Below are 24,983 nucleotides of genomic sequence, written 5' to 3'. Positions count from 1 at the left end.
TGAACCAATTTGGCTGAAAATTGGTGGAGAGTTAGCCTATAACCAGGGAACGGACATACAATACTTTCTATCCCATTCTGGCTAGGTTCTTGAGATCAAAACGTGGACCCGGGCAACCCTAGAATGTGTTTATACAGTATGGATATCAAATGAAAGCTGTTGCTGAGTGCTTTACTACAGGGTAGTTTTCATACCTATTGGTGACTAGGGTCTAGAGATATAGGCCAAAACGTAGACCAGGGCACACCTAGAATGTTTTTATAAAATTGGATATCAAATGAAAGCTGTTGATGAGTGCTTTAGTACAGGGTAGTTTTCATACCTATTGGTGACTAAGGTATCCAGATATAAGGCCAAAACCTGGACCCGGGCACCCCTAGAATGTGTTTATATAATATGGATATCAAATGAAAGCTGTTCATGAGTGCTTTAGTACAGTGTAGTTTTCATACCTATTGGTGACTAGAGTCTCGAGATATAGGCCAAAACGTGGACCCGGGCGCCCCTAAAATGTGTTTATACAAAATGGATGTCAAATGAAAGCTGTTGATGAGTGCTTTAGTACAGGATTTTCATATACCTGTGTGACTAGGGTCTCGAGATAAAGGCCAAAATGTTGATCAGGGTAATACTAGGATGTGTTTTTACATTATGGGTATCATATTGAAGCTGTTGTTGTGTGCTTTAATGAAGAGTAATTTTCATACCGCCAAAACGTCGACCCGGATACGTATACAATGTGTGTGTATTATGGATATCAAATGAAAGCTATTGCTGATAGCTTTAAATTAATTTCCATTGTAATATTCGATTTAGTAGCATCTACCTGGTAAAACCGATAAATAAGCATGCGAAGCCGAAATAAAGGCATGAATTAATAATACCCACATACCTATATATGTACCTATGTACGTTCTATTCGATTTGCCTGATATTTGGTGTATTAATTGGCCTGTATTAGTATTTACGATCCTTTTTTCCGGGAACTGGACCAGAGGCGGACTGGGACTGGGATTAGGACCACCCTCTGGGACTGGCAATAAGAGATGAAGGAGAATGAGAAGAACTTGAGAGAAGAGAAAAGAGGGTAGGAGAAGGACACTGAGAAAGAGATAGAGTGAGAGGAAATAGAGATAGATGAATCGAAAAATACGGAGGGAGGAGTGAATAAAAGATTAAGAAAAATATAAGAGGGGGAGGCAGAGTTAGACGGAAAGAGCTTATTAAGATGTATGCAGATAGACCACATTTAAGGCAGAACAACGTCTGCCTGGTCTGCTAGTATAAATACAAAATATATTGGTAATCCTCACACTAAGTTTCACGTATCTTGTATACCTAAAAGTTTTATGAAATTTAAAGCTACTTGTTGTTAAAATGGGGCAGAAATTAAGAAAATCTTCCCATATTAACAATCGGTTTATATGGGATATATGCTATATCGGTCGTACATATAGTAAGTATATAGTAAATATCCCATATCTCTTCGATTTTTTTTATAAAAAATGTATACTACATACGCAATAATTTGTGAAATTTGAGGCTTCTTGCTGTTAAAATAGGGCAGAAATTACGAAAAGCTTCTTATCTGAACAATAGCTTATCCACTTCAACATATACCATCGACCTCTTCTATTTCTTCAGACAACAATATGCGCTTCATATGAAAGCATTTGGTGAAATCTGAAGCTTCGATCTGAAAAATTGATGATATGTAACTGAAAAATGCCATTTACTGAAGAATCGCTTGTATGAGAGATATATGTTATAGTGGTCCAGTCCGACTGTTTCTGACATATGTTGAATAGTAAATAAACGTGATCTCCAAATTTTATCAAGATATCTCAAAAATTGAGTTTGCGTTCAAACAGACAGACAGACAGACGGAAATTGTTAAATCAACTCAGCTCTTCATCCTGATCCTTTCAGTGTCCTTGATGGTGGATTCGTCTCTTCACCTTTAAGGACTTACAATTTTGAGATTCGTGACAAACTTCATACACCATTCCATTTTCATGAAAGGCATAAAAAAACCGTTCGAAGTTTACACGTATTTCTACTTGAAAATTGTTGCATGGTGTGGCTTTGATCGTTTCAGTGCACCCATAAAGATATCAATGTTTATGAGTTGTATTTATGTGATATCCGTAAATGCCACCCGTCGTTGTGAAAGGTAGAGATTAAAAAAATACCGCTTGTATTTTATTTTTGTTATTATTTTTTTTTTTTTTTCTAAATTAACTTGCATGGATATTGTCATGTTACCGCTAAATTAATGAGAGCTTAGTACAGCAGATCATTAAAATCGAAAACTTTTTTTATGTTAATCTTTATGCTAGTCTGTATTTTTATAAAGTTAATATATTAATCATATATTATCTATTTTTTTTTTTTGCAGATGTTAAAATTTCATCATTACAGTAAGAGAAAATTAAAACTGCCTGTGCAACAAAAATATTTAACAGAAATGAGTAGAAGTTCTATATATTGGTGCCTGCTTGTAACGCTGTGCGTTACGTTGCTTTTCAACGAAGTTCAAGCTCAATCGAATTATGTTCAGCAAGGTGAAAGCGGGAATTACACAACAAATGGGCTGCCTGAAGAGGCGACATTAGATGGCAAGGTAGGTATCAGGAGAATATTTTTAAATGGTATTCTCTGATAAATGAAACACACATTATTGATATATAACAAAAATTTAGCTTATGTGGAAGGAGGTACGACTTTGCTCAAAATACTGTCCATTTCGCACCCAATACCTGTTTGCCTTGCTTGTCCAATCTTTTACCGTAATCAAGGAGAAATAACACGGTACAACAAAGTTTAATTATTAAAGGTTTACCATGTATGACCAGGTACCCATGTGCTTTTCACATTCCAAACTCCCAATTCGCTCCCAAAAATTAAAAGTGTTATTTCTTTCAGAATTTTAAAAGGAGTTTGAAAATAGTACTGAAAATTTTAGTTTTTGGAAGAAAATTTGGTGTGATTGTTATAGTAGTGCTTCGCCCCTTCCCATAAGTTTCAAAAGGGTTGGACCAGAGAGACTAGGGGTTAAAAGAGCCATTGGTTCCACATTGCAATGGAAAAATAGTTGATGTCATGTGGGGACACATTACAAACCGGACGTAAGAGTACATTAGGTATCGGTGTCGACTCTGAATAAGTAAGAGTTTAAACTATTACAGTATCCAGATCGAAGTAAAGCTAGAGTGACGCGCGCTCAACTGCAAGTTGCAGGTATTCGTGTTTAGGAACCATTCACTGGGCAATTTCTGGCACAGTAGTCCGATACTTTTTAGTGGCTTTTTTTTCAGGGCTTTTTCATGTTCTTTTTCTTCATGCGAGAAGAGTTCTTAAGTTCGTGATAAGTGGTAATTATACTCAGTTGAGCAGAGCTCACAGAGTATATTAAGTTTGATTGGATAACGGTTGGTTGTACATATATAAAGGAATCGAGATAGATATAGACTTCCACATATCAAAATAATCAGGATCGAAAAAAAAATTGATTGAGCCATGTCCGTCCGTCCGTCCGTCCGTTAACACGATAACTTGAGCAAAATTTGAGGTATCTTGATGAAATTTGGTATGTAGGTTCCTGAGCACTCATCTCAGATCGCTATTTAAAATGAACGATATCGGACTATAACCACGCCCACTTTTTGGATATCGAAAATTTCGAAAAACCGAAAAAGTGCGATAATTCATTACAAAAGACAGATAAAGTGACGAAACTTGGTAGATAGGTTGAACTTATGACGCAGAATAGAAAATTTGTAAAATTTTGGACAATGGGCGTGGCACCGCCCACTTTTAAAAGAAGGTAATTTAAAATTTTGCAAGCTGTAATTTGGCAGTCGTTGAAGATATCATGATGAAATTTGGCAGGAACATTTTTCCTATTACTATATGTACGCTTAATAAAAATTAGCAAAATTGGAGAAGGACCACGCCCACTTTTAAAAAAAAATTTTTTTTAAAGTAAAATTTTAACAAAAAATTTAATATCTTTACAGTATATAAGTAAATTATGTCAACATTCAACTCCAGTAATGATATAGTGCAACAAAATACAAAAATAAAAGAAAATTTCAAAATGGGCGTGGCTCCGCCCTTTTTCACTTAATTTGTCTAGGATACTTTTAACGTCATAAGTCGAAGAAAAATTAACCAATCCTTTTGAAATTTGGTAGGGGCATAGATTTTATGACGCTAACCCTTTTCTGTGATAATGGGCGAAATCGGTTGATGCCACGCCCAGTTTTTATACACAGTCCTCTGCCTGTCCTTCCGCATGGCCGTTAACACGATAACTTGAGCAAAAATCGACATATCTTTAATGAACTTAGTTCACGTACTTACTTGAACTCACTTTATCTTGGTATGGAAAATGAACGAAATCCGACTATGACCACGCCCACTTTTTCGATATCGAAAATTACGTAAAATGAAAAAAAAGTGCCATAATTCTATACCAAATACGAAAAAAGGGATGAAACATGGTAAGGTAATTGGATTGTTTTATTGAAGCGAAATATAACTTTAGAAAAAACTTTATAAAATGTTTGTGACACCTACCATATTAAGTAAAAGAAAATAAAAAGTTCTGCATGGCGAAATAAAAAACCCTTAAAATCTTGGCAGGTATTACATATATAAATAAATTAGCTGTATCCAATAGATGATGTTCTGGGTCACCCTGGTCCACATTTTGGTCGATATCTGGAAAACGCCTTCACATATACAACAACCACCACTCCATTTTAAAACTCTCATTAATACCTTTAATTTGATACCCATATCGTACAAACTCATTCTAGAGTCACCCCTGGTCCACCTTTATGGCGATATCTCGAAATGGCGTCCACCTATAGAACTAAGGCCCACTCCCTTTTAAAATACTCATTAACTCCTTTCGTTTGATGCCCATATTGTACAAACAAATTTTAGGGTCACCCCTGGTCCACCTTTATGGCGATATCTCGAAACGGCGTCCACCTATGGGACTAAGGATTACTCCCTTTTAAAATACTCATTAACACCTTTCTTTTGATACCCATATTGTACAAACAAATTCTAGAGTCACCCCTGGTCCACCTTTATGGCGATATCTCGAAATGGCGTCCACCTATAGAACTAATAAGGCCCACTCCCTTTTAAAACACTCATTCAGGCCAATTCTAAGTATTCTCGCGGAATTTTGTTTTCGCGGATTTTTTTATTCCCGCGGAAAAATTCCTCCAATTCTGTTCTCCTAGGGAGAACAATAATTGGGGAACAAGAATTTCGAATTTTCGAAGTCAGCTGTTTTGTCAATTGAAATTTCGTTGCACATTTCTTATTTTGTTTAAAAGATTGAAAAGTTTAATTATTGTTGCAAATTTGTTGGAAATTAAGAAATAAAATATAAAACAGTATTAATTGCATTTCATGTGATATTCACTGAAATTAGTAATGAATTGGTGCCACAGCAACATCAACAGCGGAACATAAGAAGAAGGCGGCCGCATAACACAAATCTGCCGAAGTTGCCTGCTTTTGTTCAGCAAAGCAATTTTCTTGCGGCCAAGTTGAGTTGAATTCCTACTTCTTCATATGCCAAAATCTATTTAAGCCTTATAAAAAAATCCTTGCACAATTTCTGGATGGCTGCATCAAATATGTATACCAAGAGCTCTACCGTTGCTTATGATATACTTTTCGACTTAAAATAAATATTGTGGTTGTTGTTGTTGTTGTATTAACAGTGAGAATATTGGGGTAGAATGTAAATACATATTTTAGCACAAGTTTGTACAAATAAGTGTTCTTTCTTAAAAGAACCAATTTCCTTTAACTATTTTGATGCATTCCCTTTAATTTAACTAGTGAAAAAACTCCTATGAAATGGTAGAGAAATGTCCCTCTCCCTCACATTCATAATATCTACTTTTCTCCCATAACCGGTTTCCGCTTTTTCGAACGTTGTTCCGAATAGGAGGAAAGGGAGAAGTGAAAAAACTCACAAGGAATTTTTATTTAGAATACGAGGAATGGGAGAAGGGAAAAAACTCGCACGGAATTTTCGTTTAGAATTGGGCTGATTAACACCTTTCGTTTGATGCCCATATTGTACAAACAAATTCTAGAGTCACCCCTGGCCCACCTTTATGGCGATATCTCGAAACGGCGTCCACCTATGGAACTAAGGATTACTCCCTTTTAAAATACTCATTAACACCTTTCTTTTGATAACCATATTGTACAAACAAATTCTAGAGTCACCCCTGGTCCACCTTTATGGCGATATTTTGAAACGGCATCCACCTATAGAACTAATAAGGCCCACTCCCTTTTAAAATACTCACTAACACCTTTCGTTTGATGCCCATATTGTACAAACAATTCCAGGGTCACCCCTGGTCCACCTTTATGGCGATATCTCGAAACGGCGTCCACCTATGGGACTAAGGATTACTCCCTTTTAAAATACTTATTAACACCTTTCTTTTGATACCCATATTGAATAAACAAATTCTAGGGTCACCCCTGGTCCACCTTTATGGCGATATCTCGAAACGGCGTCCACCTATGGAACTAAGGATTACTCCCTTTTAAAATACTCATTATCACTTTTCATTTAATACCCATATCGTACAAACGCATTCCAGAGTCACCCCTGGTCCACCTTTATGGCGATATCTCGAAAAGGCGACCGCCTATACAACAATCACCACTCCCTTTTAAAACCCTCATTAATACCTTTAATTTGATACCTATATCATACAAACACATTCTAGAGTCAACCCTGGTCCACCTTTATGGCGATATTTCGAAACGGCATCCACCTATAGAACTAAGGCCCACTCCCTTTTAAAATACTCATTAACACCTTTCTTTTGATACCCATATCGTACAAACAAATTCTAGGGTCACCCCTGTTCCACCTTTGTGGCGATATCTCGAAAAGGCGACCACCTATACAACAATCACCACTCCCTTTTAAAACCCTCATTAATACCTTTAATTTGATACCTATATCCTACAAACACATTCTAGAGTCAACCCTGGTCCACCTTTATGGCGATATTTCGAAACGGCATCCACCTATAGAACTAAGGCCCACTCCCTTTTAAAATACTCATTAACACCTTTCTTTTGATACCCATATCGTACAAACAAATTCTAGGGTCACCCCTGTTCCACCTTTGTGGCGATATCTCGAAAAGGCGACCACCTATACGACAATCACCACTCCCTTTTAAAACCCTTATTAATACCTTTAATTTGATACCTATATCCTACAAACACATTCTAGAGTCAACCCTGGTCCACCTTTATGGCGATATTTCGAAACGGCGTCCACCTATAGAACTAAGGCCCACTCCCTTTTAAAACCCTCATTAATACCTTTAATTTGATACCCATATATTACAAACACATTCTAGAGTCACCCCTGGTCCACCTTTATGGCGATATCCCTAAATGGCGTCCACCTATAAAACTATGGCCCACTCTCTCATAAAATACTCTTTAATGCCTTTCATTTAATACACATGTCATACAAACACATTCCCGGGTTTCCCTCGGTTCATTTTCCTACATGATTATTTTCCCTTATGTTGTCACCATAGCTCTCAACTGAGTATGTAAAGTTCGATTACACCCGAACTTAACCTTCCTTACTTGTTTTTCTCTAAATTTCTGTATCTGAATCCGGAATGAATATTTTTTGCTTCTGGTCAAGCTACTATTGGTTATATTAAGAAGAATGCGCCTGGCTGCCTGTTCGATTTTGGTATACTCGTATGTAGGGGAGTCAGTTATAGCAGCACCTCATAGCGAAGTCGTGCAAGTGCTCATTTCTTCAGTAATTTAGGTATAAGGCAATAGTTTTGTTAATTCGGGAGTAACCTTTCACAATCTTTACATCAGCGGATGTATATTTTTGTTAGTTGCTGAAAACGTCCGACTATCACAATGCATCATAAGAGTAGCGATAAGAGTCCGTCCTACTTGGATTTCGGCTATCCTATAAGCTCTCTTAATGGCTTAAAAGAAGTAAATTACCATCTTTCGCATTCAGTACCATTACGTTTTACTTTGTTCAGGCCAAACAGGTTGGTACATGTCAATGTTACCCCACTGTAAGCGCGCTGGAAAGAATATATTTACAGCGGAAGTAATCAACCTGATCTCATTGTCTATCATCTTCTCCATTGATTTGAAAAGGAAGTACACTTACGGTCATAAATATCTTTGAAGAAAAATCCAACATAATTATTTGCGAAAGAAAAAACACGCAAAATATGGAAATATCAGGCGGAGTACATTACAATGAATTATCCCAAAAGAGTTTATGGACGAAATATATTAAATAGGTGACTTTATCTGAACGCGTCAATAGGATTATCGTCTTAGCGGCTCTTCTGAATACTGCTCTACAAACTTCCGCGGATTTGAAGGAAAATATAAACATAAAAACTACAATCGAAACGGTATAGTGTCTTTTGAGAAAAAATAATTTGATGGCCCATTGTTAGAAAAAAAATTGCTTCTAACCACAAAAAAATGACCCCGCACGCTAAGCTGATATTACGAAAACATAAATTGAACAGAAAATGACTGACTACGATTTATATTCTCTTATGAGTGCAAAATAAAATTTATTCAAGTAAGGTTCGCGATGCGCAGTAAGTCCCAAATATACAGGAAGATTGAGTCACAAACACTTTAAGGTAACTGTGAAGGATTCTCCGTACATAATGGTGTGGTACGCAATAAAAACCGTGGAAGTTTTGTGAATGGAGAGTTAGGTTAACTCCACCGCCTCCACTGGTTGCATTTAAAACGGTATTTCACCAAGTATTGTTAATCCTTTACTTCGTATTTTTGTGGCTAACCACGAACTAGAAGCTTTATTTAAATATATTTATTTTGCACTAATTAGAGAATATAACTCGTCCCCAGTCGTTTCGTGACCAGTTCATTTTTGCCGCAGTACCTGGAGGTACGGATTTGTGGTAAGAAGCTAGTTTTATTCTAGCGGGTGACCATCTAGTTATTTTATCTCAAGTGACGGTGGGCCAATTAGATTATGGTTTTATTGTTTATACTATCCTTCCGGGGAAGTTTCTGGAGCAGTGTTAAATGTATTGGGAAGAGTCATGATTACAATATTCCCATCAGCGCGTTCAATGGCCTTTCGTGGCCGTCCACCCATTCAATATACTTCGTCCATAATCCCTTTAACGGTAATTCATTGAAATGTACTCCGCCTCCGATTTTCATATTTCGCATATTTTGTCCTTCATAAACAATTTTGTTAAATTTTTCTTCAAGGATAAAACTATTACTTTTATTAAATATTGTGGCTTTTACGAAAACTTTTCAGAAACTTTCTCACTTTCTCGCCTTAAGACACCACCTTATGAATTAAGGAATTATCGATGTTTACCACATTAACTAAAAAGTGTCGTTACGTAGCGGTAATGACCGTAGAAACGGTGTAACAGGGAACAAATTTTCGTTGGCGTTTTTTTGACCGTAAGTGTGTATTAGACTAATTTGTTCAAACGACCATTTTGCGTATATACACGGCTTAGACTTCTCCATACACTTTGGAAATAGTCCAATACATGGCTGTCTCATATCAATTCAATTAAGTATTCAAGTATTTCTTTCACGTGCTGCAGATATACAAGATAGATGCCGTTGGATTCCAGCTTGTTTATTGCAACTTCATGGAAGAAGCTGTTTGCACTGCGTTAAGTTCGTCGATCGAACAAACTGCATCTCAAGCTCTGAGTCTGAAAAACAATTTCACTCAAACGATATCTATGAATTCGTCGAACTATTCATAAAAATTGCAAATTATGGATAGTAGTAATTTTTCATATTTTTCCGATAACACTTCGATAAATAATCGAAAGCTTTTCGACAGTAAGTCAATACTTTTTCGATAATAGGTCGATAAACTTGCGATAACTCCTCGGTGAAAATTGATAGCCTTTGTTAACGGTAGCAACTTTATAACACTTTGGTAACAAATCAATAACTTAACTATACCTCGTCTATACAATTGGATATTTCGTCTATGAAGCTTAAATAACACACTCATAACCTGCCAATAACAAATCTATTATATATTACAATTCTTTAACACTTTTATAACAAACTGGTAACACGCCAAACAATTTCGATTTTCATTTCCTTGCCTTGTCTTAATTTTTTGTGTGATTTCGCTCATATCAACTTTACCATTAACATTATTCCTACATTACGCTAGAGAGAAGTGACTACACTTAGGACCATATTATAACCGGCGCCATTACACTTTGCGTTACAGTCACTGGCATTCACATTCACCACTACATGATACCAAAACTTTCACAAAGGCAGTCAGGTTTACTGTCACCCACTGAGGTGAATCAATGCTCTTATATCAATTCACACGAAAAGATATGGCTCGTTACGTTGCACATAACATGTTCTTTAAGCTTACATTATTTGTTTCCCTATACAGCATGCCGATATCACATTTTACTGCATTTATAGAAAAATAAATGTAAGGTGCGATAACCTCCAAAGAGATTTAAGGCCGAGCTTCTCTTCCAATTTGCGTCGGTCTCCTCTTATTTTTTTCTTAAAAATTCGCGGCATGGGACCTACTTGCTTTATGCCGACTTCGAACGGCATCTGCAAGGCAGATGAGTTTCCACTGAGAGCTTTCCATGGCAGAAATACACTCGGAATGCTTTCCAAACACTGCCGAGGGGCGAACCCGCTTAAAACAATTGTCTTCTAATTCAAAAAAGTTGTTTCTAAAATTTTTGATGTTGCTTTGACCGGGGCGCGAACCCAGGATCTTCGATGTGGTAGGCGTAGCACGCCACCATCACACCGCAGCGGCCGCCTACTGCATTTACGTTCCACCATATAGCATACCACTTACAAAGACTACGCCTACGCTTTAGCTTACACTTTACATCAAACATGGTTTTCAGAACATATACGAATTAAATTTTGTTTTAAAAGGGTGTATAACATGATCCCGACTTACAAAATTCCAAACTCATAGTCCCGAAACGAACGAATACTGACAATTCATAATTCTGATACGGCCTGATTACAACACAAAATCCCAAAAACATGCAAATCGGGAAATCACACATGATGTCATCAAAAAATACATAGTAGTGTAATAGTGTTTGCGAAGCACGCGAGTTAAGTATATACTTTCGATTTTAAATAAAACAATATACTTTATTTGTATCTATATGTACTTTAATGAATTCTAAACTGAAGTTCATATGCTTCAGTGTAATAGAAGACTAACTTATTTCTATGCTTAATCGTCTATTTATATGCTCTGGTTTCTTTTGTTTAGTGGCTGCTGATAATGTTCAAAAAAGGATCTTGCTGATAATGTTTAAGTAGAAATCTTATCTATGCTTACAATTGTTGAATAGGAATCTTTTGTTCGCTGATAATATTTTATTTGGTTTTGTTTTTGTTTTGTTTATGTTTGGTTTATGTTTAAATAGAAATCTTATCTTTGCTTACAATGTTTTGGTTTCTGATAATGGTTAATAGATAGATAGACAATGTATAAAGAGGACCATACTTTTTATGTAAACTACTGATTCTATATCATACATGGGATGATGTTATCGGTACAGTAGTGTATTTTCTGTTGCACTAACTCTCCTCCCTCTTAAAATTAAATGTCCTCATTTACAATTTGGACTCTAGTAATTTTTGTTTTCTTTCTTCATGGTCTTTTTGACATTGTATTAGTGCTCTTTGATAAAGTATATTCCTTCTCCTTACTCTATATTCTAATAATAGTTTGGTTATTGTGATTAATAGGGTTATAATTAATATATTTATAAATGTAGTCTTGATTGGATTTTGTTCAATTGGTACAAATATGGATAATATTTCGTCTAGATTATTGAACTTGTATTCTGATTGAGATTCTAAGTATTCTAATATATCTAGATTTTCTTTATGCTTTTTATGGAGTATTTTTACGATAGTTTCCCTAATGTTTATATATACTTCGTTATTTAATGTTATATTGGTTTTGAAATAAATTGAAAAATCTCCATCTAAAATCTCGTTGTTTAATATATTCAATGCGCTAATAATAATGTTTCCGTTACCATAATTAATAAAGGGTGGATTCTTTTCTTTTATCATTTTACATTGAGCATTATTTTTCTCTAATATTTGTATTGTACATCCGTCCTTTTTATTCTGCTTACATATAGTTTGATCTATAAAATCTTTACATTTATTGATTCTTACGTATTGATTTCCTTTACATAAAGCAATATTTTTATCCATAACTAATTTTCCTTTTTTTGAAGCTAATGAGTGGATGTAGAATTGTTCACATTTTTCTTTGATTTTTGGGTATTTGTAAACTGTTACAAAGTTTTGTTTGAATTTAATAATTTTAATTTCTGCATATTCTAAAATATTTATGGTTAAAACATTTGTTTCTTCTTTTGCAATGATTTCTGTAATTTCTTCTAAGTCCAATGAAGTTGACTGGAAGTTGTTATTTTTTGCTAAATTAATTGTAGTTAGGAGAGTATTAAGTTCATTGTAGACTTCTGTAAGTATTAATTTTTCAGAGAAATCCTTGGGGTTTTATTTGTTTAACATTTTTTCGAAATTACTATTTATTATTTTTTTTTTATTGTGTCCCTCAATTAGTTGATTGATTCTTGTCTGTATCTCTACTTCATCATCGTGGTCTGGTGTACCTGTTATCCATTTTAATATTGTCCCTAAAGCGTTTAATCCTCTTTTAAATCTATTAACTGGATTAATCTGTTTTATTAATATTTCAATTTTTCGGTGTAATATTTTCACTTCAGGATTTGAATTATATTTTGAGTTTAATATATTTTGGTAAGGTGTTAATATTCTAGTTAAATTTGTAATATGATATAAATAATCATAGCTATCAAATATAAAAGCTGGATTCGTTTCTATTAATATATAATCTTTTCCTTTCAGGTCTGTAATACTTGTGTCTGAACTAATTCTGTTTATGCACAGCAAGATTATTATTATTGTGAGATTCATTTCTAGTTCGTACGGATGTTATCTTTTTGTATTATTCTTTTATCAGTTGTTGTGACTGTTTTACCGTTATCCTGTTCAATTATTTTTTTCATAAATCTATCGTGTTTTTTATTTCTTCGGCTTCTCTTAACGTAAATAATATCACCTTTCTCGTAAATAATTTGTTTGTTCGGTGCCTTCTGTTGGGTGATATCTCTTTCTTGCTTATAACGAATTCTGTTTCTGATGACTGTATATTCGTATCCTCCCCTGTTGAAAAAAACGTCCTCGGGTTTATGTCCTGTGACCGAGTGAATGGTTTTATTGTACTGTCGTACTGCTTCGAATATTACCTCTTCGTGTTTACCTTTGGTTTCCTTTACTAGTAAGTTAGTTAGCTCCACTATTGTGCTGTGCGTCCGCTCTACTTGACCGTTCGTTGTCGAATGTTGTGGTGGCACTGCTGTGTGCTGTATATGTAGTCGATCGTATAAGGATTTTGCTACTACATTAACATATGTCGGGTCGTTATCAGTTGTTAGGTTCGTTGCGTATGGGAATATTTGGGATAGTATTTCATTCAAATATATGTATGAGTTTTTCTTATCTGGTATTTTTCTTACATAGCAGAATTTTGAGTATCTATCTACTGTAGTTATATATATTTGGTTGTCCAAAAAAAATGTATCCATGTGCAGATGTGTACCTACTTCATTTGGTATTGGTGTTTTTCCGTAAAGTAATTTATTAGGACGTCTGTCGTATTTACATTTTTTACATATCTCACATATTTGTGCTGCCTTCTTTGCCATATCTCGCATGTTAGGCCAGTAATAGCTCTCACACAGTTCTTTTATATTATTTCTATAATTTCTATGTGCTCTTCTGTGTATTTATTTGTTCAACTATCTCATTCTGTTCATTTTCGTCAGTGATGTCTCTGACTAATGCATTTGTTATTACAAAACTAGTGGTTGGGAAAGTTTGTACTAGTGTAGTTTTTATATTGTATAGAATTTCTTCGGTAGTGATTATGGCGTTAATATTGTTTGGGTGTAGTACGCCTTTAATATCACTTATCAATTGTTCTATAGTTGTGAAGTATATGGTATCTCTAAATTTTCCGAATATATTTTTACTTTCTATTCTTACTAATCCATTGTTAGTTTGGATAATAATTTGATTATTAAAATGGTTTAAGCTAGTGCCTACCCTTCTTGTGGTTTCAATGGGTGAGCTGAGTTGAGAGTGCTGCGATTCTGAGTCGGTTAATTGATTAATTTGTTGCCAACTTAGTGCATCCGCAACGATGTTTTGAGAACCTGGTTTGTATACCAATTTGGCACCGTATTCTTCTATTTGGTTTTTCCACCTTTTTAGTTTATTATTAGGGTTCTTCTCTGAAATAGAGTAGGTTAAGGACTGATGATCCGTATAGATTGTAAGGTCTGATCGTCCATATAAATAGTTTCTGAGTTTTTGTAGTGCCCAAATTATGGCTAATAACTCTTTTTCGTTTGTGCTATATTTTTGTTCCATCTCGCTTAGTGTTCTAGATATAAAACAAATGGGATTTCTACCTTGGGATAACACAGCTCCTATGGCAAAATTACTTGCGTCCGTGGTTAAAACAAAGGGTTTATTGAAATCGGGTTGAAAGAGTTCGACTTGTGCTTGTAATTCCTTTTTTAATATATTCATCGCTTTTATGGCTTCCTCATCTAATTTTATTTGCATTCTTTCACTTTGCTTTTTCTATACGATACCGTTTTCTCCTCTTAAAAACAATGTTAGGGGTTTGGTAATCTTGGCATAGTCTTTGATGAATTTTCTATAATATCCTGCTAGCCATAAAAATGATCTTAATTCTTTCAGATTCATAGGCACAGGGTAGTTTTTTATGGTCTCAATTTTTTGTGGGTCTATAGTTATTCTGTTATGTTTAATAATATGTCCTAAATATTCAGTGCTGTCTTTGAAAAAATGAGATTTTTCATATGAAATCTTCATATTTGCTTGACGCAGTGCATTTATAACAATTCTTATGTGTTCCATATGTTCATCATGTGAGGATGAATATATTAACACATCGTCTATATATACATGTGCGAATTTTCCTATGTAATTTCTTAATATGTCATCTACGCATCTTTGAAATATTGAAGGTGCATTCTTTAGTCCAAACGGCAGCCTTAAGAATTCATATTTTGCTCCGTTTATGCTAAAGGCTGTCTTTTCGGTGTCTGACTCCTTGATTTTTATCTGATGGAAACCTGCTTCCAAATCTAGGGTTGTAAAAACAGTTCTTTACCTAAATTCTGTATTGTCATGTTGACATTAGGTATGGGATATCTATCGGTAATGGTTTCGCTATTCAATTTCTGGAAGTCTATGACCATTCTTCTCTTAGGGTTTCCTAACTCGTCAGTTCCTTTCTTTGGTACAGTCCAAACGGGTGAGTTATAGGGACTCTTACTGGGTTTAATTATATTATTCTCTAGCATTTTATTTATTTCTTTATTTATGAAATTATTGTCTGAAAAGGGGTAAGGGTACTGTTTCGTCCATATTGGCTCTTCAGTTTTAGTGCGAATCGTGGCTTCAATTGTTGTTGTAAATGGTAAAATAGGATTTGTTTCCTCATTAATTCTCATAATTTCTTCAACCTCTTTTTTATATTTGCTCTCATCTATTGTGAAATTTACTTGACTGACATCCATTTCTTTTTTCTTCTGCTCTGTTCTCCTGACATACATCATTTTATATTCGAACAGATCTATCTTAGCCTTCATTTCTCTCAAGGATTGTTCTCCTAATATCATATCAAATTCTTTTAATTCTTCGATTTCAAAAAATACTAATTCTTGTCCTAGCATTCTTATCTTCTTAGCTGAGTTTATTGTGTTTGAACCATTCAGAGTTCTACTAACAAATTGTTTAACTGGAAAGGTCTTTCCATTTGGAATATTTTTCCTAATATAATTTAATGTCGAGCCTGTGTCTATTAAAACTAAAAGTTTTTTATTATCATGTAAAATAATCTGAAGACACGGCAGATTATTTACTCGTCTAAAAAAGTAGCTCTATTTTCAAATTCACTTTCATCTATATTTACCTTCAATGACTGATCACTATTATTATCCGTTATTTGATTGATCCTTTGTAGTTTCTGCGGTACTATATTATATCTTGATGACGTTGGTTGGTGGTTTCGTTTAAATGGTTCTCCTCTATTGGGATTAAAAGGTACATATCCTGCTCTTTGTCGTTCATAGTTGTTTCTGAAAGGATTCTATTGATACGATTGCTGTTGTTGATGCTGATTATTCGTGGATTGCCGGAATCTTCCTATTGATGTATCCACGTCCATTGGTGTCGGGTTTGATCTTCCCATATGGGGAATAGGTTGAACTCCTGGTTGATACCTCCTTTCATTTTGTGGCTGTTTAGGGTAGTTATACGCTTCTCGTCGTATAGGATTATTCTGCCTTTTATAAAGAATCTCCGTGGCAATTGCGTATGCACTTTCTAAATCTCTTGGTTTTGCTGCATATAATGTGTGTTGAGTAAATTCATCATTTATGCCATTGCGGAAGCAATCTATGGCCATTTCTTTTGTGACCTGCTGTAGAGAGTGAGTATTCCCTGGGTAATCAATTTCACATTTAGTCCTTGCTAAATTAAAGATTTGACAGATCTTGCTGTGGAATTCGAATAGCGTCTGTTTTCCTTGTATTTGTCTTTTCACTTCCTCTATGAGGGCGTTATAGCTTCTAGTATCGGCGGAGCTGTAATCTAGGCGATTGAGTATTGCTTGTAAGTGGAACACTGTGCCATGATTCTGTAGAAGAGTTGCTGGTTCTCCTTCGATCTTCGTGTGACGTATTATAAATAATGCATCGTAATATGGTTTGGTATTAATAAAGGCTTCTATGGGACTCATTGCTGATATAATGGTTGCCCTCCATGTCCTGTATTTAGATGTGTCTCCGTTGAACACTGGTAGCCGTTCGAATAGTCTCAGATTTATTTCATTTGCATTGTTTATCCCGGTTGAGCCCCCAGTTAAGTATGTACTTTCGATTTTAAATAAAACAATATACTTTATTTGTATCTATATGTACTTTAATGAATTCTAAACTGAAGTTTATATGCTTCAGTGTAATAGAAGACTAACTTATTTCTATGCTTAATCGTCTATTTATATGCTCTGGTGTCTTTTGTTTAGTGGCTGCTGATAATGTTCAAAAAAGGATCTTGCTGATAATGTTTAAGTAGAAATCTTATCTATGCTTACAATGGTTGAATGGGAATCTTTTTTTCGCTGATAATATTTTATTTGGTTTTGTTTATGTTTGTATTTGGTTTATGTTTAAATAGAAATCTTATCTTTGCTTACAATGTTTTGGTTTCTGATACTGGTTAATAGATAGATAGACAATGTATAAAGAGGACCATACTTTTTATGTAAACTACTGATTCTATATCATACATGGGATGATGTTATCGGTACAGTAGTGTATTTTCTGTTGCACTAACTCGCGGCCTTCAGCCTCGCCTCGAAAAAAATTACCTTTAGCCAATTCAACACTGACTACGCCATCCAGAGTATTTCTGCAAAGAACACCTCTCTATTTTTGTTGTTGTATTAACAATAAGGGCACTCTCCGACACTCACTTAATATGACTACAGAACCTTTTAGGCCGTCCCGCCCTGCACCCTCTGCTTCCATGAGGCACTTGGGGTAGCCAGATCCTCGTCTGCTAAATATGTGTATGATACATACATATTTGTAACAGGATTTCCCTCGCGTAATCGAGGTCGGCCCTCGGCAGTGTTGGCCAAGCACTCCGAGTGTATTTCTGCCATGAAAAGCTCTCAGTGAAAACTCATCTGCGTTGCAGATGCCGCTCGGTGTCGGCATAAAACAAGTAGGTCCCGTTCCGCCAATTTGTAGGAAAAATTAAAAGGAGCACGACGCAAATTGGAAGAGAAACTCGGCCTTAAATCTCTTCGGAGGTTATTGCGCCTTTCATTTATTTTTTTTAATTAAATGAAGTTGACAATTGGGTTGCGGAAGCTATACAGCTTTGTATTGCGCTTATCAACCCCTTGAATCCCTCTTTCTTTGTAGGCGGCTTTCGGCTTCGCCTCAAAAAACTAATCCTAAGTAAATCTTAATTTTTCCTGTTCAGGATATTATGTTGTCGGGAATTTTTATATCTGGATTCCGTCTTGTTGGGATTTCCGTTTTGAAAGTCGGGATTATGTATTTTCGGGATTTTGTTAGTCGGGATTATGAGGTGTAATCGTTTTAAAAACTATTTGTATAAGTTTTTCGAATTTTGTGCTGTTGTAATTGTACCTACTCATATGAATTATAAAAAAATATAATTATATGTTTATGCAAAGTTTCATACGTTTGCCATTATTTGCAACTGAGCTTGTGTAGGCTCTGCCGCAACAACTTAAAATTGTTAGATACTTCAGGCACTACAAAACAATAGACACAATGCAGTTACTCGTACTATCTCTAAATTAATTGTGAGTACTTTCTCTCCATTGGCATGCTAAGTATGCTTATTATGTTGTTGTTGCTTTTGTTTATTTGAAACCATGAAATGTAAATTTTCAAATGCTTTTAGCAGCATCACGAACTTAATGTCAGCTAGTCGAGCAGGAAGGTAATACACTTATCGGCTTAAAGAGTTGCCATTTCATTGTTCATACATAACAATTACGCATATATAGTAAATAGTATTTATATATATACATACATATGTAGAAATGAAAGAAGGCATAACAATTCAGTGGATCACAATTTTGAGTCTCTGTGGCAGGAAGTCAATGTATGCCTTACATAATATAGACCAACCTGTATATGGAAGATGCAGGGCAATGATATCAAGTTGGCGTTACTCACATACATTTACATACGTTTGTATGTTCACAGATAAAATGAAGACAATGTATTTGCGCCAGTTTTGGGTGGTTTTATTTTTATTCATTTGTTTTGATTTTAATTACGTAGCTACGTGTTAAGCTGAAAATCTGAAACAGTAATTAGTTTAAATGATGCAAAAACTACCTGAGATTTGTATACAATTTGCTGCTGGCCCTCAGAGTCTAATTATGATATTCAGCGAAGGAGAATATTGTTCTAGTTAGAGATAATACTGATACATACATATATAAAGATAGAGTTAGGAACGGGGTTAAGTGGGGATGGCAATTCCTCTTGAACTATACAGAAGAGGGGGAGGAGATGCCGAATCCCAAAGTCCTTTTAGGCTTGTATTGGTTGTTAGAAAAAAAGGTAAATCTAACTAACTCACTTCCTATTTCCTAGAAAAGCTGAAAATTTAAATATGTAAATTTATTTCAATTTATTGTTCTATAAATATATCTAAGGAGTGGTTTACTACTTACATACAAATTGTTACTGTACTTACTCAACTGGCGTTCTAATTTAAAGTGGACAAGAGCTGGGAGGTCGCAGAAGACGAAGCCCATCCGCCGAAGCGGGCAACGGCACTCGAAAACTATAACTCAAAAGGAATTCATATAGAATTCCAATATTGAGTACCCGATGCCTGCTTGTCACAGCGACATATGCAAGTAACATTGTATACATTAGCGTGATGGCCTAAACAGACAGTATGATACTCACTTCTATCTTCCGCAGTATGCGGTATATGAAATTGAACAGACATATTATACTGAAATACACTCGGAGTGCTTACCAAACTCTTACGAGGAGCGACCCCGCTTAGAAAAATTTACTTCTAATTGAAAAAAAAAAAACTTGTTTCTAAAATTTTGATGTTTCTTTTCCCGGGGCGAGAACGCAGGATCTTCGGTGTGGATGACAGAGCACGCTATCATCATGTCACGGCGGCCGCATCTGTTACTGCAAACATAATGTTCCTTCCTTTCGAGGGACAACACTGTTAAAGCAAGGCCGCGTCATCATCCGGGGAGCTGAACAATTTAGTGTTCCACATACATTGTAACAATAGAATGTAAATAGCATGTAAAAAAATCGATTATTCTAGGATAAATTAGTCGTAATGGAATATACGACTATAGTGAGTTTTGATCTCTTTAAAAGAGTTGAAGTGATCCCTTCTAGGTGAGCATATCCTAACGCGAGACAAATTCTAGCCAGCTATGCCTGAATAAGTCGGACTGTATTTGCCCTACGGGCATTGTCGAACAAAACATTATTATACACATTTTTATCCTCTTACCGGTACCGTCAGACAGGCCCTCTTTGTACCCCTACGTGTAGTGTAGGATAGATTCTCTTTTAACCGGATACTGGCTAACAGATTTTCTACCTATCCGTACGGGAATTTTACCGACTTTTACATTTTTTTTTAAACTCTAATACAATAATTTTAATTTCCTTTTATATCGGTATTGTAGAAATATAGAAATATAATATACATATTTATAACAATATTGAAACATATGGTTCTAGTATTTTAAGTTCGGTATTTCTTTAATGTTGTCTTGATGTTTCCCTAAATTGGTTACTGAAACTTCAAACCAACTAATCTCAACTGTACCCAATGGTAATTAAGGAAGATAATTTATAGCTCATTACACACAAAAAAAGCTCAATAGCAGACCACTCTCCATTGGAATTAATCACACATCTCACATTTTTTATCTCAATAGGATGAGCTGAAACTGGAAATAATTGTTTGCTGCAGTTACTTTAGTAAAAAAAATCACTCCGAAATTTAGGACAAAATTTCAGGTTATCCCTCAGCTTAATTTTATATAGTATGTAGTCAACGCATATCGACTCAGCTTCATTTTGGCCGTAGTCCATCAGCATGCCCTTAATTTTTGACTGCGCTGCAGCCGTTGCTTTTTCAAATCATTAATCAGCTACATTAAGCTAATTCTGAGCAGCTCCTGTTAAGGAAGATAGCCAACAGATATACGTGAATTATGTTTATAACCACAGAGAGCAGAATCACAATCGAATCCTATGTTATGTTGAGCCCAAAGAGATGAGAGCCTATTCAGTCGGCAATTCTTCTTGGTGCCATGATGACCGAAGTGAAGTTCTAAAAAATGGTATTGTATCCACATTGCAATTGAAAATTTTTTGGGGATCATGTGGGCACACTTTACAAGTAGAACATACATGGAGTATGTCGGGGTTGATTTGGGATAAGTATGAGTCTAACCTATTACAGTATTCAGATCGAAGTTGAACTAGAGTGACGCGCGTTCCGCTGGGGAACTCGCTATCTTCTACTGTGAGTTCAGGGTACAACATATTTTTTTTTTGGGTGTTTCTTTACCTCTCTTTTTTCTACTTCCATTAATTTTTCTACTAGTTTTCCAATTAACATTCTTGCTCTTATTATTCCTTATTATTTTCCTTTTACAAATCGCTATCAACTCTTGTTCCTCCTAATTCTCTTTTTCAGAAAGTTTATTCGGATTCCTGTTCGTCTTTCTATTTCTATTTTCACTAATATCCCTAATCCTTTGCCTATTCCTCTGCCTTTTCCTATTATAATTTTAATTGCTTCATTTATTCCTGTTTGTTTTCCTATTCTATGCCTATTCCTATTCCAATTTCTTTTGACATTCCTTTTCCTGTTCCTGTTCCTCTTTCTATTTCTATTTCTATTTGTATTCCTATTCCTATTCTTTCCTAGTCCTATTGCTGTTCTTGTTTCTTTTCCTATTCATACTCCTTTTCCCCTTTCACTCCTCACTCCTTGACCTATTCTATTTTTCTTCCTACTCTATTTCTTATTTCATATTTCCATTCCTATTCTTATTCTTAATCATATTCATATTCCTATTCCCATGCCTATTCCTATTTTTTCCCTACACCTCTACTCCATAATTTCTGTAATCCTTCTTCTTTTTTTTCTTCCAGCTTTTTGCACATTCCTTCTTATCTTATTCTGCTGCTCCAGAAAAAACACTTAAAAGACTAACTCAACTTTCTCAAGATCCATTAAATGACTATTTCCTCTTATATCATCACCCTTTCTTTTGTAGCATATGGAGGTTCTATATATTAAATTGGCTGCTGAGTGAAATATCATCATTTTCGGCTCGTCATACCTCAGATAGCAGGCACATACTTAGATATTTTCTTTCTTTTCAGGTTACAAAACTAGACGACATTAGCCCGCTCATATTTTTAAATCGGACTAAAGCAGCGCTTAATTGCGCTGCCGGTTCTATGCAAGTGAGTAAATTGATTTTTTTTTAATTAACAAATGCAAATTTTAAGTGGAATTATTTAAGGTCGACATGAAGTTCAATGAGCCTTTTCATGGCATAATCCAAGCCGATTATGATCGCAGTAGCGCTTGTCGCGTCAATGGCAAAGGGGCGTTAAGCTATAGATTAGAGTTGCCGCTCAAAGGATGTGGTACAATACAGGTAAATATTAATAAGGGTACACACTTACCCTTTGTTTATGTAATAATTATTATCGTTTGTTCTTTAGAATCCTACACGCGTTTTCACTAACAACATAATTGTGCGCTTTCATGCCAATCTAGAAATGGATGGTGATGAGATAATTACAATTGTTTGCCGTTATCCACCGCCTATACCATCACTGCCACCCGCATTACCAGCACCCATGTAAGTAATTTAATATATATATATGTATATGCACATATGTGTCTTTATTCGAACTTACATACCCTGTAGAGAAATTATCTAATTGAAAATCGGTGCACTTCTAGTGCATTCGGAACCCTTACTAGTTCACCCTCTGTCTCTTTAACATGCTTTCAACTGGCGTATTTAACTTGGCTAAGTCTTAGGCGGTGGAAATTGTCTCTGCTGAATTACCTCTTTGTAGTTTCGAACTAGATACAAATTTCCACTTTAGAATTAGATTGTTTATTTGTACTTTTACGATAGTTCCGAACCAGCGTACAAATTTATAGTTAAGATCTATTTCTTTCTATTTCGTTATTTCCGAACCAGACTGAAATTCTACACGATTTTCTCCCCATTCGGTAGTTCCAAACCACTCCATAAATAACTGCTTTGGAAATATCAACTCCCTTTTTAAGATAGTACAAATCCAGGCGAAAATCCGAAATATTTTAGCTGTTAGCTTACTTAATTACAGGCCTTCAGCCGCTCTTTAAAAGAATATCCCTGATTCGGTTAAAGCTCGGTCATGCGATACAAAGTATTTCCGCGTAGAATTCCTTTCAGAAGGGTGTGTAGTGTATGTGTGTGTAGTATTTCGGATTCCCCAAAATTGCCGTCTGAACGAACAAGGCATGTTTAATAGAAATTGGCTCCAATATAAGTTGCTTATCATGGTCGCAATATATCCTATTGAATCTATGGCAAAGAAATGCCCTTGGTGGAACCCGTTTTCTACCGATTTTCATATTCATATTCATATTCATATTCATATTTATTGAGTCAATGGCAGAAACCTTACTGACTAGATTTACAAGTTTGCAAATTAACTTAAAACTAAGCAACTAAAATTAATTAATTCAAGGATGAGATAAATTTTCTCGATAGTAAGACTCAATCCGTAACTTAAACAAAGGCCTGGGCATTGCAAAGTCAAGATTTAGCATTCTGGAAATTTTATTACACTCTTCGAGACCTCTTGTGAGAGGGGCAAAGCTAAGGTAATTGGTTCTCAGAACTTCACCGTAGAATATATTATAAGAGCGTAGAGATCTACTAGGAACTAGAAAATTTAACTGCTCCAACAGAGCTGAGCAATCAATAGTACCAGAGATAATATCGTAAATAAACATTAAATGTTGTACTGAGCGTCAGACGGGCAGTGGCATAACATTTATAAGCATGCACCTGTTTATATAAGGTGGTAGGGGATTAACAAAATGAAGGGGTAGGAGGGCGAATCGAATGAATTTACGTTGAACCCTTTCAATTCTAGCAGAGTAAGTGCTGTAAATGGGATTCCATATGATAGAGGCGTACTCTAATTTAGATCGCACTAATGAATTATACAATATACTCCTAGTGTATGGGTCCTTAAAATCCTTCGCATAACGCCGTAAAAACGCTAAATTAGCATACGCTTTTGGTATAAGATAGTTAACATTGTTAACGAAAGTGAACGAAGAGTCGAAAATGACACCAAGATCACGAAATTCTTTGACCGAGGCAAGATATGTATTAGCGATATAGTATGTTGACGTAAGCGCACTTGTAGATCTAGAAAACGTGATATGCCAACATTTGCTACTGTTAAGTCTCAGATGATTATTAAAAGCCCACACATTAAGAGCATCCAAATCTCTCTGTAGGAGCAATGCATCAGATACAGTGGTGATACGCCTAAACAGTTTTAAATCATCAGCATAAAGTAAATAATTTGAATGCTTTAAATATAAGCCGACGTCATTAATGAATATAACAAATAAGATTGGACCGAGAATACTACTTTGTGGCACCCCAGAGGTTGCCAAGAACTCATACGACCTCATATTCTCGATTTCAACAAATAAAATTCGGTTTGTCAGGTATGACTTTAAACATGACAGAAAAGCTGAATGGAAACCAATGTACTCAAGTTTCTGAAGAAGTATCTTGTGGGACACTGTATCAAACGCCTTAGAGAAATCTGTATATATAGTATCAACTTGATACCCATCCTTAAAAGCAGAAACACAGTATTGCGAAAAAACAGCTTAGTTTGTCACTGTTGAACGACACGCAACAAACCCATGCTGACATGGATTGATTATTCCTTTAATAGCAAAAACCAACTTCTCCTTTACTACTTTCTCAAATAGTTTTGAACAGGTTGATAGTTTAGAGATTGGCCTGTAGTTTGCTACCTCGCTCTTATTTCCAGACTTGAAGATTGGAGTAATAGAAGCTAATTTCCATCGATCAATGAAAACGCCAGTGGACAATGACA

At 35.3% G+C, this 24,983-nt stretch overlaps 1 protein-coding gene across 12 annotated transcripts in view; it reads left to right on the top strand.

Annotated features, from left to right (window-relative positions):
• The window catches only part of pot (papillote), a 163,956-nt gene that overhangs the window by 126,012 nt on the left and 12,961 nt on the right, over positions 1–24,983 (top strand). For all 12 annotated transcript variants that reach the window (XM_067785018.1, XM_067785013.1, XM_067785011.1 and 9 more), the window contains 4 exons: positions 2,399–2,623; positions 22,209–22,292; positions 22,352–22,489; positions 22,557–22,696. In XM_067785018.1, the coding sequence (XP_067641119.1) occupies positions 2,399–2,623; positions 22,209–22,292; positions 22,352–22,489; positions 22,557–22,696 (587 nt within the window). The remainder of the gene's footprint in view (positions 1–2,398; positions 2,624–22,208; positions 22,293–22,351; positions 22,490–22,556; positions 22,697–24,983) is intronic.

Source organism: Eurosta solidaginis, chromosome 4 (assembly GCF_040869045.1).
Source record: "Eurosta solidaginis isolate ZX-2024a chromosome 4, ASM4086904v1, whole genome shotgun sequence".
Taxonomy (NCBI): domain Eukaryota; kingdom Metazoa; phylum Arthropoda; class Insecta; order Diptera; family Tephritidae; genus Eurosta; species Eurosta solidaginis.
This window is presented reverse-complemented; position numbering and strand designations above follow the sequence as displayed.